Here is a 16185-nt window from a genome sequence, read left to right on the forward strand (position 1 = left end):
TTCCCCCACAGCAGACTGCACCAACACTTTTCTGCCAGATGATTACAGTTATCATCTTTGTTTTGCCAACAGAAAAAACGGACACTGCTAAATATTTCACCTCTTAACTCAAGGCCTATAAAAGACTGTTTTCACTTGCTTCTGTTCCAGTTTGACTGGGAGAAATAATATATATTGCACTGCTGGTAGTGATCTCCAGCCTAGTTTTGTAGCCTTTCTACACCATTTACTCACCTGCATTAAAAATGAGCTGATAACAGCCGAGAGTGCTGTTAGCATTTTGCCAAAAGTTTTTCAGTCTGTGCTAGAATTAACGATGATCAATGTAAAGATGACGAGAACTAATTTTTTAGGTAGTGGTTAAATTTAAGGCAGGTGTATTTGTGAGCTACAGCTAACTGTGAGCAAGAACCACTGCCTCCCTTTGCTTAAGTAGGTCAGCCGTTAATTCTAATTAAATACACACACCCTCACCTGTTGCCCACCATAACCTACCATACATGTTTCCAAATCCTCAAGCCTCTCAGCCTCCAGTATCTCGGCCGATGCCCTTTTTGGAATCTTTTCCTCCGGCACATCCAGGTCCACCGACTCCTGCTGCACCAAGGGGCGACCTCGGCGTACCAGATGATCCGCCTGAGACGACCGGTGACAAGAAAAACAATGAGATAGCGTGCAAGAGAGACAAAAGATGTAAAGAGAAGAAGGAAAGTTGTTGAAAGGCAAGCAAACAGAAGAGGTGAAGAGTCAGGATGAGACCAGATCAATAGGGGAGAAAATACTAAATAATTTTAAATCAACATTTACTTTCCCCCCTCTAGCCATTGTTAATTAATGAATACAAAACAGTCGATTCTAATCTTACCAGCACGTGCTGTGATGTGGAAAGAGCCTCCAAAATCTCATCGACGATGCGATCGGACAGAAAGGACGCTAGACTCAGCTTCACCTCACTGCCACGGAGAGAGAAGGTGAGGGGAGCTGTAAGGTCACAACAGACTTAAATGCTTAAACTATGAAGCCTCCAAACACACCTGATCTTGTTGATGATATCTACCCCAGACTGCTCCAGGAGGGTTTTGCTAACAAAGCTTTTAGGTACAACCATCCGAGCTGAGCTGGCCTTCATCAGCTCTACTCGAAGATTACTCTTCTTCATCACATGAGGACACAGAGACTCTGCTGCATCCACCATGGTCTCCAATAGCGTCTAAAGAGACAGCAGGGAGGAAAAGGATGTAATGATGGATCTGATTAAATCACTAGATGACAGGCTGTCACACTGATCTCATGAGCCTACATTTAAAAAGTAATTTTACAGACTTTACTAATATATGAACGTTAAGGCCCAACCTGCAGCTGTTGGTCCATAACAGCAGTCACCTCCCCGGCCATAGACTCCAGTTTCTCCTGAATCGGACCTACTGAAGTACTGTTCACCTCCTCTCTGGAAGCTGATCCGAGGTGGTAGAGGTTGGGAAGCAGCTAAAAACACGACAGGAAGGCACACAAGGATAAACATGGGCATTTCAATATGGCTGATTCAATTTTTGCTCTAAATTTTGAAAAAAAAAAACATCTCGATATCACTGGAACAGTATAAACTATCCACACTGTATTACTAAATTCATTATAGACGTCTAAATTCAAATGGAACATATAGAATATAATAAAACACTGACAGTAAGATAGAGTTTGCGTATGTGTGTCAATATATTAGTACAGGGCAGCCATGTTTCCTAATGCATGTGCACCGATCGGGCATAACCGCTGTTGACGTGAAGTGGATAACACTCATTATCACTTTGTCATGGCACCTGTTGGTGGGTGGGCTTTAATAGTGTGAAGGTGGATATTTTGTCCCTTTAAAGTTGATGTATTAGGAACAGGAAAAAAGGGCAAGCTAAAAGATTTGAGCAAGTTGGATGAGGGCCAAACTGTGATGGCTAGACGACTGCGTCAGAGCTCCTGTGGGCTATTCTCAGGCTGCAGTGGTCATTTATTATCAAAAGTGGTCCAAGGAGGGAACAGCAGTGGGCATCCAAGGCTCACTTATGCACAAAAGTGCTCTTCACAGAAAAGGACGGATCGCGTGGTTTAAACCAACAGACTGTAGCTCAGATTGGGCACCCATTGAATGCAAAAGGGGGACCAGCACAATACTTAGCAGGTGCTCATAATGTTATGCCTGGTATGTGTCTATAGCTGACAAATACACCTTAAAATCTTTTATGATGCAGGATACTTGGTGAATTTGAAAATGTGGGTTTGTTTTGAAGACTTCTTTTGTGCATTATTTAAGACAAACATACCCTACATAAATTTTTTGTCTTCCAGTAAGAAAAAAAACTAACACTAAAACTAACTAAAGTAGAATTAATACACCGATTTAGAACAAATGTAGGAAGAAAATTTAAATCTATTGCATAAAAGAATATATAGGATTCTGACAGGCTTCACTGTGGTCTGGACTTCTGCACACTGAAAGTAAGCATGGGCATTGCAGATTTACTGGTACAAACCATGACTTGTATATCTATCGATAATCCAGTGTTTACAGTACAAATAATGCTTCTCCCCTTGATGCTTTTGTGCTTTTTGAAACAGAAACACTTTTGGAAGCATCTTTGGCAGCCCACTTTTTGTCCCCCTTTTCATTTTTTAACTGAATGGTCACAGCATGTAAAGATTAACTGAATGTTTTATTAATATTTTATCTCAAGCTTTTTGGTTTTAATGTCGAAAGCACTTTTATTAGAATATCTGATTCCAGTTTTTATCAAATCTGTTCTTAGAGACTTCAGTGTACAGTTACAGTGTGCAGCAAAAGCGCAGGTTTAGGATATTGAAGAAGGGCCAGTCTATCCTGGCTGATCTTAGCCTTTTCTTATCAAAGGACGTCCAGTTGCTTCCGTCTGGTTTCAGAAACTGTACGTGAAGGACAAATAGACTCAAGAACTCCTTTGTCCCAGCTGCCGTTGATCTTTTGAATATCTCCTTAATTGTAATTTCACATAATGTAGCGATTTTGTGTATCTGCTGACTATTTACTGCTTGATGTTTGTGTGTTTTCTGCTGACTGTACAAAAAATTGCCCCTTTGGTGATAATAAAGAATCCTTGACCCCTTCAGCTGTCTCCTCACCGTTTTTGAATTCCTGGCATCTTTGATGAGGCTCTCCGCTGACCTGACATCCTCCAAGATGACGTCCGTCTCAGAGTTCCTCAGAGAGTTCAGGTGGTCCTGGACTTTAACACAAATCCTGTCAATCATCTGGAAAACAAAAACAACAAGCGATGACTGTTTTTGTGTGTCATACAACATGTAAAATGCTCAAAAGAGGAGTTTCCAGACTCAATTTAGTATAACTTGGGGCAAAGACACTCAGTGTTATATCACTACACCAACATATTTAATATTAAATAGTAACTCAAGTTCAGAGCGGAAGAGTTTAAGTTTCTTGGGGTTGCAATAATCGCCTCACTCACCTGCTGTGTGGTTGTGGTTACGATGCCCTGCTGAAGCCGATAAGCCTGTTCCTGAAGATATTTTCTTGTTTCGTGGTTCCTGTACAAATACGTTTCAATCTATGGAGCGAAAACAAAGCTGATGTCATGACAGTAAACTTAAAATAAAAGATTAAAATTAAAATCAGTGTCAGTTTATTCAGTATGTTTTTCTTCACTGATGCCATCGCATTCAGCACGTTTTAAAGACTAAAAGTCTCTAAAAGACAGGAACCAGAGGGAGTTCTTCATGTACCTTTAGTAAGGCATCCTCAGTTTTCTCAGGGCTCGCCTTTAGAGCCTGGGAGGCATCGATGATGGGGAGGGGCATGAAACGAATGGTGAAGTTCCTAATGGATATATTTTTTTAAAAACAGACGAAAAACAAAATGAAGAAGAAGCAAAGCAATGTATTTAGAGACACATTGTGCATTGTAGCAGTGAAACATTATTGGATTAAACTGGTACTCCTGGGTAGGTCACTGATCTCTAAGTGAGAATCACACACATTATTTACATTCACATTAAGATTGGAGAGATAAAGGGACAGACATGTAAGGCAGAAAAACAAAGACAAAAAAGCACATATACAGTACTACAATTCTACATTGTAGATACAAACGGAAGACAAGAAATATATAAAGCAAGATATATGGAATTATGTAGCAAAGAAAAAATTAATAAATAACTAAATATGTCTTATATTTTAGATTCCTCAAAGTAGCCACCCTTTGCTTTGTTGACAGTGCTGCAAACCCTTGGCCTTCTCTAAGTGGTGCCAGGGTTCATGGCCTGGTCTCCACAGTCACCTGATTTAATCCCAATCAGATGGTTTGGAGTGAGATGGACTGCAGTAAAGGCAAAAGGGCCAACAAGTGCTCAGCATCTCTAGGAACTGCTTCTGGACCATTTCAGATGACGACCTCATGAAGCTCATCGAGAAAATGCCAAGTAGGGCTGTTCGATATAACGATATATATTGGATGACGATATAAAAACGTCTATCGTTTCATTTTACGCTATCGTTTGTTTCGTGGTATCGCAAAATAAACTGTTTACGGCAATATTTTTTCATCGTTTTGATGGTCACTGTAGTGGCTATATTGATTTCTTGAAGTTCTCTCTTTCTCTTATATTCTATATAACCACACTACGGACGGACAAGCGCCTGTTTTTATGGGTTGTCGTTAGCAACAACGACGGTAAAATCATGGCATGTCCGCTTGTTTTTCCACATAAACCTTTCACAATAAAGCTCAAGATCCTGTTGAGACTTTTCAAAATAAACGGATTCACGTGAAAAAGTATTATTGACGGATGAGAAGCAAAAAAAGAGCCACCAGGTGCTTAAAAATAAACCTTAGACTCAAACGTTAGAACAGGCTTTCCCCGCAGCACGGCGTGTAATAAATACTCACAAAGAAAACAGCGGCCTTTACAACTTATGTCTAAAAATGCATCGGTTAAAACTAGGGGTGGGTTTTTATAATCGATTTATCGATTAAAATCGATTCATTAAAATCCTGAATCGATTTTTTAATATAAATTTATTTTGCCCGAAATGCCAGAATCTCTGGTGAAATGTCACAAAATTTCAACAACCACCAAACAGCTAAGACAGTACATGAGAGCAGGAACACGGATTCTGCACAAAGACTTAAACACACAGCGCAACCGCGGATCAGAATCAGTGAGATGTCGCCTTTCTCACAGTCGGGGCTGAAAGTCGACAGCCCGCTGATTCTGATCTGTCGGCGGTCCGCGCTTTGTGTTCACGCCCTTTATGCGCTGATTCTAAAGCTGTTAGTTTTATCTCTCTCCAAACAATATTGACCGAACCAGCAGCAAAAGAAGATCCAAACTAGGCTTCACATAAACAAAGTCATGAATTCACTCTGACTTTTATTGTTTTGCTTCGACCACGATGCACAGCTCTCTCTCGCATGCTCGCTCTCTTGCGCGCTCTCTCTCCCTCTCTCTCTCTGTGCTGTTTTCTGCATTATTCGCTTGCTTGTTAAGCACAAGTCTACCGTTGTTTACAGCGCTGTCGGCCGACGGTTTTTTTTTTCGTTTTATATACTTCCGAAAATAAAACCTAATTTCTGCCGTTCAATACCGAACAAATTTAAACTTTTTAAAATTATGCAAAATGCAAAACGCTCAGCCTTGTCTCTAATAAAACCACTGTAACTTCCGAGGTAATGTTCATGTGTTGATTAATGGTTTTCTTTCGTTTTTGATCTACTGCAGAAAATTTTTATAAAATCCCAGAACAGGAAAATCACCTTCATGTTTTTCTGTGTTTTATCTTCAGCTACTTTGACACAAAGGCCTCTGCTGTGATGCTCACACCTTTGATAAAGTCTTGGTGTGTCAGCTTCCTTTTTATAGATACAAAAATATGTAAATGTACTGATCTGAATTATAATATTTCTGACTGTCAAAATTTCCCAGATTCAAATCAAAGTGAATCGAATCGAATTAAATCGAATCGAATCGAATTAAATCGAATCGTGGATCGAATCGATTCGGGACCCTGTGAATCGGGATTGAATCGATTCTAGAAATCAGTGACGATACCCAGCCCTAGTTAAAACACTCGACTACATGACGCGCAGCTGGAAACACTTCCCGCAAGTCGAGCTGCCCGAGATTCACAGAATTTACAGAAAATGTTACATTTTTGTGATTTATATCGTTATCAGACGATACATGTTTTATATCAGGATATGAGATTTTGGTCATATCGCACAGCCCTAATGCCAAGAGTGTACAAAGCAGTAAACAAAGCAAAGGGTGGATATTTTGAAGAATCTAAAATATAACACGTTTTGAGTTATTTCTCACTTTTTTGTTTACTACATAATTCTATATGTGTTAATTCATTGTTTTCATGCCTTCAGTGAGAATCTACAATGTAAACATTCATGAAAATAAAGGAAAACCATTAAATGAGAAGGTGCGGCCAAACTTTTGACTGGTAGTGTATAAACCTGTTGCGATATGAAGGTAAAGCAAAAGGATTAGAATAATTTTTAACCTCAAAGGCTGAATGAATGATTGTTATTCATTCAGATTGTTATGTGTGCTCTCACTCCTCACGTCTTGACCAGACAGATCTACTCTGAACAATTTCTATAAATCACTGAGACCCGTGGATAGCTTTTATATGCTGGGGATTGTGGGAGACTTTGAATACTCCAACTGTCTGTTATGTTGCAGTATTGAATATCTGGAGAAAAAAAAACTTTAAAGAATGCATGGTACACAGGAGGAAAATGGTGAATTGAGCAAAGGAAACAAAGACACGCGATGCTGCACTGCTGAACCGAAAGGAGATCAGAAACAAGAAATTGTTTTTTCAATAATACAACACAGAGACTCGGAGGGGAAATGAAGATATGTCCTGCTGGGAGACTATGACAAAGAGAGAGGAGATGAAAAAGAGGAAAGAGGTGGATGAACCTACACATCCCAGAAGCAAATTTATTCACACGCACAAACATCCAGATCCACAATCAGAAGGCACGGTAAACAAAATCTGATTTGTCTGGCTTTGACTTCTACTTTTTTATGTCTAAATGTATCACGCTTTCTTTCCCTCAGCACACTTTCATGTCATTGTGTCTCTGTAGTATTCCCTGCGTGTGTCACTCTCTCCTCTCTGCGCCTTCCTTCCTCTTATCTTTTCTTCCTGTCTTAATAAACCTCAGACTTTCCTTCTGCTCTGCACAAAGAAAAAACACCATCTGGGCTGCAAAAGCTAACTACACATCCGTTCCTTCAGCAGTTTTAATGTTATACACAAAAGCATGCACGGTGTAAAAACAGAAAGAAAAAAAGGCATTATAGAAGCACTATACATTTAAAGATTTAATTTTGAATAGACAACACTAAACCACGCACTCACATATACAAGCATGGACGGCATTACTTACTTTTCCAGAGCGGCTGCTACATCCTGCAGACCCTGAGGGCTGGTGTTGTTCTTATCCCAGATCACAGTCCTGCTCAAAACAAGCACACAGTATGACGCGAACAGAGGAAGCCATTAATTCTCTAAGATGATTTACAAGATTTTACTTGCTATCTTCTGATTACCCATAGGCATTAAAGAACATTTGTATGGATTTTATAAAGAAAAAAAAAGGGGGGGGGAAGGGGAAGAAAAGGGCTATAAAATAGTGGTTTGAATATTTAACTGCATAGTGGCAAAAGGCAAAATCTGTGTCAAAACAATACACAATAGTATAAGATATGGACTGTTGAATACAAATAACTGTACAATAATTCTTATATAGGGCATTGTAAATATTGTAGCCTATTTTAGTTACTGCATTATTAATACAGCAGTAATTACACAGGTTTATTAATCCTAGAACACCAATGTCAGGTGATTTTCACCCACGCGATGAATAAATACCACTTTGTGGTTATTTCCAGGGGAATTCATGTAGTCAAATAAATAAATAAATTATAGTCATTTGGTCATTTTTCCTCCATGACAAAATGTCATTGATGCAGGGAGATTGTGCCTCCAAGTTTTACATGTGCCAGGAATGGGTGGCCCTAGAAGTGAGGACATTTCCAATTCCATTGTCCTTTTCTACGGAGCCCCTCTGATGACATGGTCCAAAAAATAAATAAATTGTGGCCACAAAATACTACTTCGTGGGCACAAAATGGGTATAACATGCCCACGAAATACTTATTTGTGCCCACAAAATACTATTTCGAGGGCATGAAATGGGTATAACGTGCGCACAAAATGCTAATTTGTGGGCACGAAACACTTGACCGATAACCATGATCCTTCCCAGGCCCTTGCAGTTGGTTGACAATAAAATCTATCCCGGCGTCCAGGTCGCAATTACATCTGTAAAGCAACTTGGCTCTCAATATCCTGTTTAAATGTCTCTCCGTAATAATGGTTCCTTGCATTGCATTTGTAGCTCATTCCCAGCCTAAAATAAAACTCATTCATACTGTCTCTGACCATGGTGTATAGGTGTAGCCTAATCTTATGCTTATGTCGCTACGCAGCTGTCCAGGAATTGTATCAATATGATGTGCGCACGTTATCTATTTCGTTGCCACAAATGCGTAATTCGTTGCCACGTTATACCCATTTCGTGGGCACGTTATACTATTTCGACGGGATGAATTTTGTGGCCACAATTTGTTTATTTTTTGGACCATGTCATCAGAGGGACTCCGTACTTTTCAGTTTTTTAAGGAATTTTGTTGTTAACAATTCCCTAATTTTCCACTAAATTTAGAGCCTAATTATAGGGTACCCCCATGATACCTTTATTTATTTTATGAGATGCTGAATAAGGAGGAATAAGAGAAAAGTACATGTGTTTCATCGGGTATATCATGTTACTGATGGTGTTACAAAACTGCACATTAGTCTTCTAGGGTTAATGTGGATCTATATCCAGCTCCATATCTTTATTATTAGATGCTACTAAACAAGTTTTGCATAAATCACAGTTGTTTGCTTTTAAACTGGAACTCTTAGAAGCCCCTCAGCTTATGAAACAAGCAGTTTTAAAAAGTTAAAACCATGTGACCCCTGCACAGCTACCTGAGTTTGGAGTTGATCTGTAACGCCTTAGCCAGCATTTTGGCCCCCATGTCACCCATTGCATTCCCACTGATGTCAAGCCTTGTGAGCGTGGAGTTGCTGCCCAAAGCATTGAGAACGATGGTGAGATCACTCTTGAGCCTGGAGTCTGCTAGAGACAGAGATGTGAGGGGCTGGGAAGGGCAGGATTTAACAGGGACAAAAGGTGTGTGTGAGGACAAGAGAGGGTAAAGGCGATTAGAGTGGGCACATATTATGAATATAAAGGGAGAAATGCATTCAAAATTACTAATACAGGACAGTAAACATGTCAACATGTGTGGGACTCCTTTGATTTTGGCGATTTCGACCTGTTTTCCAGTCAAAACATTCAAGAGCTTAGTCACTGTTACAATAAATAATTCGCATCACTTTATTACAGTTTAATTGATAATGTTTCCATCGGCCCACCCTATAATCTTTGCCACAAAAAAAATGTGATAATGAAGCTGGGCATGCCAGCAACTTCACAAAACTCAGGTTTTTTCCTAAACAAGAAAAACTAAATAAAAACTAAAAAAAACAAACAGATTTGAATTCTGCAAACTTCATTTAATCCCTACAGTTTCAGCTTATCTTAACTTTCAAAATAATAAATGTAGAGCGCATATCCTGTAAAAATAGTAACTAAGAAGTGTACTGGATACCCTTTCTTTGAATTCAATTTTATTGAGTTTATAAATAAATATCCAGCTGTAGTCACGTCAAGGCCTGCACGCATGCTCATTCCATGAGCTGCAACACACATACAAGAGACCTATTGTTGGATGAGAAAGGTTTCATTATTTCTTTTAATAACTGATCTTGGCAACGAAATTAACATGTCTCATGGTTTCCTGTGTTGGGAACGAGCTCTAAATATAGAGAGCTTTAAACAGAGCAAACTAACAGTTAATGCGCTCACAAAGCGAACGGGGCGGCACAGCTAAGGCAGTTTGTTCTGACATGGAGGATTTCCTTTTAATGAAACTCAGAAGGCATATTCATGGGATAAATTTAGAGATAATGACTATAAATTGCAGTGTGTGTGTGGTGATGACCGTGTGAAAGGCCAGTGTCAACATGGTTATTCAAGCAGAGGATTACTTGATTAGAGCTTCTCTGGGGAAGCACAGAATTAATTACAGCCTTCATCCGCTCGTGTTTCACTAAAAACATTTAATATAAACAAAAAATATAAATAGAGAAGTTTATACTGGAATAGCCACGGAAGAAAATTCTTGCTTAACTTCTGTAAATACGAAACAAGATTGAAATCTCTGCGTTTCCGCAAATAAAAACTGGCTTAAACATGTTCTCTGATCACAAAAGAAAGCAGGACACAATTAAGATGCAAGTACACCAATAAGTGCAGGCAAAGGGAAGTATATAATTACAGTATCAGTATGCTGTGCTTACAAAAGTAATTACTAGTGGCATCCCTTTCTACGCTTGAAAAACAAAATGGGAAAAAAGGACTGGGAGATTGAAGCCTAAGAGATGCAAATAGTGGCTTCATAGCAATAGTTCATCAATAAATTGGTGAACTATGTTGATTAAAACAGGGATTTCCCCAACTTTGTACCCATAATGCCAAGTTAAGCTAGGCAGTTGTTGGATATTTACCATAGAAATTCTTTTAATGACATATTTATACTGGGCTTGCACTACCAGTTGAAAATCTGCAGTGTGCAATGACAAGGGTTTGTACTGTGATGACAAAATGCAACAGAAATTCTGAGAAATTTGAGACCAACTTGCATAATTTCCATGCTGAACTGTGTCTTGATTGATCAGTGTAGCAAAACATGCAACATAACCGTCCACTGGTGAGGTCAGTGGTCAGCTGGAGTGCAGCTGGTGGAGATTCAGGGACTTGCTCTAGCCCCTGGCTGCCTTTTTGTGATATCTGTATTTAAGATGTTCTCTGCTGTCACATGGTTGCTGACCACACAGAGAGAGAAATGGAAAAACTCACCGACTCCTCCTCCTGAATCAGGTGAACCAAGCTGTCCAACACTGGAGCGAGATTTCTAAGTAGATGGAAGAAAAAGTATATAAACACTATAAATAATTTTTTTCAGGCTAGTGACATTGTGTCAAACCTTTTACATATCTGGTTGTTCACCTTCACAGCATACTAATAAATAGTAAACAAACAGTTGCTAAGAGGAAAAGCCAGACTTCAATGATTTGTACTGGAGCTTTTAAACTCAACCCTTGCCTAATTTCTTGATTGCTTGTAATTTTTTATTCCCAGAATCAAGTCAGGATATAGAGCAAAACTCAATCCCAGCCTTCCCTTTGACTTCAGCGCAAGCTCCAAACTGTGCACAACAGCTCAACACCACCTCCTCCTTTGCTGCATCCTTACTTGGATTTGATGTTGTTGAAGTTCTTGCCCAGAGAGAGGTGTCTGATGGACCGGTTCTTGGCCAACCAAACAAGCAGAGTGGACAACTCTGAGTCTAATCCTGAAAATAAAAGGTATATGTTGTAGTGTAATACACCTCTGCTTTGAGATTAGTAAATATAGATTACAATAAGCATGATCACCAGAATCTCACCATTGTCAGAGATATCCAGGCTGGAGATGTTTGGGATCTCAGCAATACAACCTTCAAGGATCTGAGATCCTCCAGACCGCAGCTGAAAGCACAGGAAAACAAACTGTGGTAATATGTTCGTTTTACTGCCGAGCATCTGCTGAAATGAGAAATTTCACAAACAAATCCTGCACTGTGACTGGAAAATATGAACACAAAAGGTCACAGTACTTCCACAAAGGATTGAATGCTTCATAAAACATTCAACTATATATTCAAGTACGCAACAAAAATATAAGCTTCTGTGCAGCTCCTAAAATTCCCTTTATTACAAAATGCAAAACATCTGCATAGGATTATTTCAAGTAACACACATCCAATTTACTATGACTTAATGCACATTCTTTAAAATAGCTGCACAGATCATTCAGAGCAACTGTAGCTTTTAATTAATGCAAAAATGTTGAGGGGAAAAAAAGCTCCACTAAGCATGAGATCAGCAGGAGAAAAAAAAAGCCAAACGTGCACATGAAAAAAGGAAGAATGACGTGTTAATTATTAAGAATGAGCACATTAGTACTTACACAATGGCCAAGCTTACAGAAGCATTAGAGGGAGAGAACAGCATGTCAAAAGCAAGCCAGCAATTACCAACAACAAAACACACAGATGCTTAATGAGCATTCTTCTGGCCACACACTCACTTATCAAAGACACGCATTTGCACATGCAACACACTTAGCGGGGAGTCCTTATTTTGCATGCTGCGATCGCACTCAGACAACAGATTCTGTCCGCCCCCACCAAACGGTTCATTAAGGCATCGAAAAGGGACGTTTGCGTCATTTCCCCCCAAAAAAGCTTTGGTTTGGGAAGGTTTCTGTGGGGATCTGGATTCGGATTTCCTGGGTAATTTGTTATGAGTTATCTTTAGCGATCAGGATAAATCTGCAGAGAGCTGTCTTTTCTCTTTTTTGAGCAGGGGAAGGTGAAAGCTGATGTATGTGTTTGAGAGTTACGGCAGAACAACTACAGCTGGAAACTGACCCCACATCCCAAATCCCCAACTCAAACTTCACCCTTCCCTCTCACTGTTCCTCTCTCCGCCTTTTATCCCTCCCGGTTGTCTGCCAAGTACTCCATTATGCAGCCTCTTTGCAGCATCACTAGCCTGTCAAATGGTTTTTGAGTGGATCCTAAAAAGCCGATTGCATTGGACGAGTATCATCTTTTTGCGCTTTTTTTTAGTAGTATTAAAAAAAGCACTCTAAAATGATAGCTTGGAAGCACACTTACAGAAACAAAACTACAGCTAAATATGGCTTGTCTCGTTGGTTAGTAAATAAATGGCTATTTAAATAATAAATATATTATTTTTGCAAATGTGCCATGAATGTTCCCAGTTCCCCACTTGCCCTGCACGCACTGCACTCTCTGTGTCTTACCTCACAGCAGCTGAGGTCTAGAGAGACATCCTTCACACTTGGGTTACTGGCCAGACCAAGTAGGAGCGCTCTACAGTAATGACATTATTTCCAGTTAAAAATACATATTTATAATTCAAAACAAGAAAAATGAGATCATTTTAAAACTAAGGAGAAAGTAAGACCAGAAGGCCTTCATTCAAATTCTATATTTTTTATATAATTTATGTAATACTACTTTCAGTGACAACAATAAACTCAGAGTTAGTCATTGTAGGGCTGACGAGACAAGCGGCATTTAAATGGTGTCTATGCTTCAAAATGGGCACTGAGAATTTGGAAGGACGCCCTCAGACACATTAAAAGTGAATGAATCGCCGTCTCACTTCACAGCCTCTGGTGGCAGCTTGGTTCCTGACACGTTGATGGAGGTGAGAGATGCGGCACTACTGAAGAAATGCTTGAAGGACGGGGGCACGTCTTTGCCTTTCCTACAGAAACAAAAAGAGAATAAGGATGAAATAATGACACTACATAGAGTCAACATCGGATAGAATTTCACTAAGTTTACAAGCTTGTTTCCTCGCTTTTTTGTGGTACCATCAAAAGGATCAGTAATGCAGAAGACATTCATGACAACATTAAGATTGTACTACTCTAAAATCTCACTTTATCTGTTGTTTCAGATAAGGACTTGTAGCTCTACCAATCAAGCAGCACAGATGGGTCCCACATATACTGCAACTCTTAGTTGGAAGTGCTTAGCTGCTCAGCTCTTCCTTACACTTCACTAGCCTCCATCTTCTTCCACATGCTATAGTCAGGTCCTCTTTACCTTACTCTGCTTACCCAATCCTCACTCCCCTCCACCCTCCACCTCTTCTTTTGATAAAGTCCTCGACTCCTTTGAGACACTCACCCATCTGCCAGTCACAAAATCTCAACAATCAAGTGCCAATTCACAGAATTTGAACTCACATAGATGTGATGACGCTTGGCTACCAGCAGGTGTCACACATCAACATACAGACCCTTATAAATAAAAGACCGATTCAGCCAGTACTCCTATACATAAAGACAGAAAGGAGAATCAAACATTAGCCTCAGTGGGTGCTGTATTAACAGCAATGAGAGACTCTTCCAGGTCAAAGCTCATCTTCCACTATCACATCAAGCAAGACAAAAATCACTATCCTCCTGTATATTTTCTATCTAAGAAAGTTAATCATGATTACCTCATTATTATTTCACAAAAAGATGCAGCTGTTAAAAAACTACACACATGCCACCAGTTTCAACTGGAACAAAACATAAGTTAGTCCACCTATCCACTGCACATCCATGCACAGACAGTCATAGAGGGTTTATATTGAATAAGAAGCAGTCCCAGGGCTAACAAACACTGACAGCAGGAAGAGGCAGAAACGTGGATCCAGAGGAAGAACAACAACTCCACACAGAACCAGCTACATCCAACCAGAAAGCTTCTTGTATGAGGAAACAGAGCTAACCATGACACACAAAGTTAACCCCAAAATCAATACAATCAGTAATATTGATTGTTAGTAATAACAAAAAACAAACAAACTACTGAGTGTTATCCTCAGCCTCCTGGTAGTTGCACCAATTTAATCAATCTGAAAACCCTAGTTTACCTCCTTCTGGAGTTATCACATTCACAAGCTCTTCAGAGGAAACTTGACCTGAACTTTTCCAAGAGTTTTAATAGATGCACCTCTAAGTTATGAATTTCAAAATCCTACGTCGCCTTGTTCTCGAGTTCTTGCATTCACAAACTTGGCAGTCCAAGTTGTCTGCCCACCCGGCAGGGTTACAGCAATGTCCCATCAGCCTTTTACAGGTTAGGGATAACAATGGTGCTGATGCTGTAAAGCTGTGATTAAAAACCATCATTAAAAATGAAACTAAAGAACATTGAAGTTTTGGTCTATTGGGCATTTGTTTATACACCTTCAGTTGTAGCATGTGCAGTACTTTCATAAAATCATACACATTTGCTCTTCAATGACAGACCATCTAATACAGAATACAGTACATTAGAAATGACTTCCTCCTCATCAGGTCTGAGTTAGTAAAACACAGATTTGTATTTTTTTATTTTTTTACCTGTGAGGGAAGACGCTCTTTGACACGTTGAGAACAGAGAGGTGTTCAACTGAGCCCCGCAGCAGTGCTGAGCAAACCTGGGACACACACAATAAAAAGATCAATCACTTGCAATAGTTTTCATTGCAGCTTCCAACTCTGTTTTTGAGATGCATGAATGCATTTAGATTTATTGGTACATGAGAGAGAAAAAATATGACTTGCAAGGGAATCAATAATTTATTTGGATGACAGCTGGCTACACCTCAAACTAATCAATAAACTGTATTTGGCTCTTAGACCCACATCAATACTTCGCATACAGTATTACACCACTTTACATATACTCAACAGCAACACAGACTGAGTAGGTTACGCTGCCTGAAACACAGACATTAATAGCGAGTATTTCACTCTAATTAAACGTTGCTCGTTTGCAGAAAGTAACTCTGCAGGTTTGTGCGGTCTGTTTACCAAAAATGTGAATCACTACGGTATAATAATGAAGCAGACATCTTTATAACCATTTATCTATTTAGCTCCTTTGTCCAGTTTCATTTTGACTCACTCACCTGGTCCAATAAGCAATCAGTGTTGGAGAGGTCAAGGGTTGCCAGGCTGTTTGGCTGGCCGAGGAAGTGGTAGAAGTGCTAAAAAATAAAGCATAAGAACAACCTAGTGTGGGAACAGAGTGTCACCGTATTTATGTGTCTGCTGGTGGATGCAGAGCATTCATAAATCTGATTTCAACCCATTTTTGTTGGATTTGAAGGAATGTGGCAGAGTTTCACTTGTCTTCTCGATCACTAAGTGATGAGCTGCAGTGCACTGCAGCCAACAGGGTGGGATGGAAAATCACTGGCCCGCTCAACTTGCTTTAGTGCCAGGTTTTCCAGATGCCAAAAGTTCTGCTCTATAGCTCGTTCGAGAATCTGGATCTCGCTCTATCCAATTTTCAGGCTAAGCATCAATCCCACTTCTGACCCTATTATTGC

The 16185-nt window shown here is 39.6% G+C and overlaps 1 protein-coding gene across 4 annotated transcripts in view; it reads right to left on the reverse strand.

Annotated features, from left to right (window-relative positions):
* LOC146507792 (F-actin-uncapping protein LRRC16A-like) overlaps positions 1-16185 on the reverse strand; it is a 69173-nt gene that overhangs the window by 8247 nt on the left and 44741 nt on the right. For 2 of the 4 annotated variants that reach the window (XM_085178744.1, XM_085178746.1), the window contains exons 14-30: positions 15763-15840; positions 15212-15288; positions 13471-13575; positions 13106-13175; positions 12245-12256; positions 11682-11763; positions 11489-11588; positions 11093-11147; positions 9097-9269; positions 7445-7513; positions 3763-3856; positions 3489-3587; positions 3145-3273; positions 1354-1485; positions 1035-1210; positions 866-953; positions 496-636 (exon numbers count right to left, since the gene is read on the reverse strand). In XM_085178744.1, coding sequence (XP_085034870.1) covers positions 496-636; positions 866-953; positions 1035-1210; positions 1354-1485; positions 3145-3273; positions 3489-3587; positions 3763-3856; positions 7445-7513; positions 9097-9269; positions 11093-11147; positions 11489-11588; positions 11682-11763; positions 12245-12256; positions 13106-13175; positions 13471-13575; positions 15212-15288; positions 15763-15840 — 1680 coding nt within the window. The remainder of the gene's footprint in view (positions 1-495; positions 637-865; positions 954-1034; positions 1211-1353; positions 1486-3144; positions 3274-3488; positions 3588-3762; positions 3857-7444; positions 7514-9096; positions 9270-11092; positions 11148-11488; positions 11589-11681; positions 11764-12244; positions 12257-13105; positions 13176-13470; positions 13576-15211; positions 15289-15762; positions 15841-16185) is intronic. The other 2 variants (XM_085178747.1, XM_085178745.1) reach the window with 1 other exon arrangement.

This window comes from Neolamprologus multifasciatus, chromosome 11 (genome assembly GCF_963576455.1).
Source record: "Neolamprologus multifasciatus chromosome 11, fNeoMul1.2, whole genome shotgun sequence".
Classification (NCBI taxonomy): Eukaryota; Metazoa; Chordata; class Actinopteri; order Cichliformes; family Cichlidae; genus Neolamprologus; species Neolamprologus multifasciatus.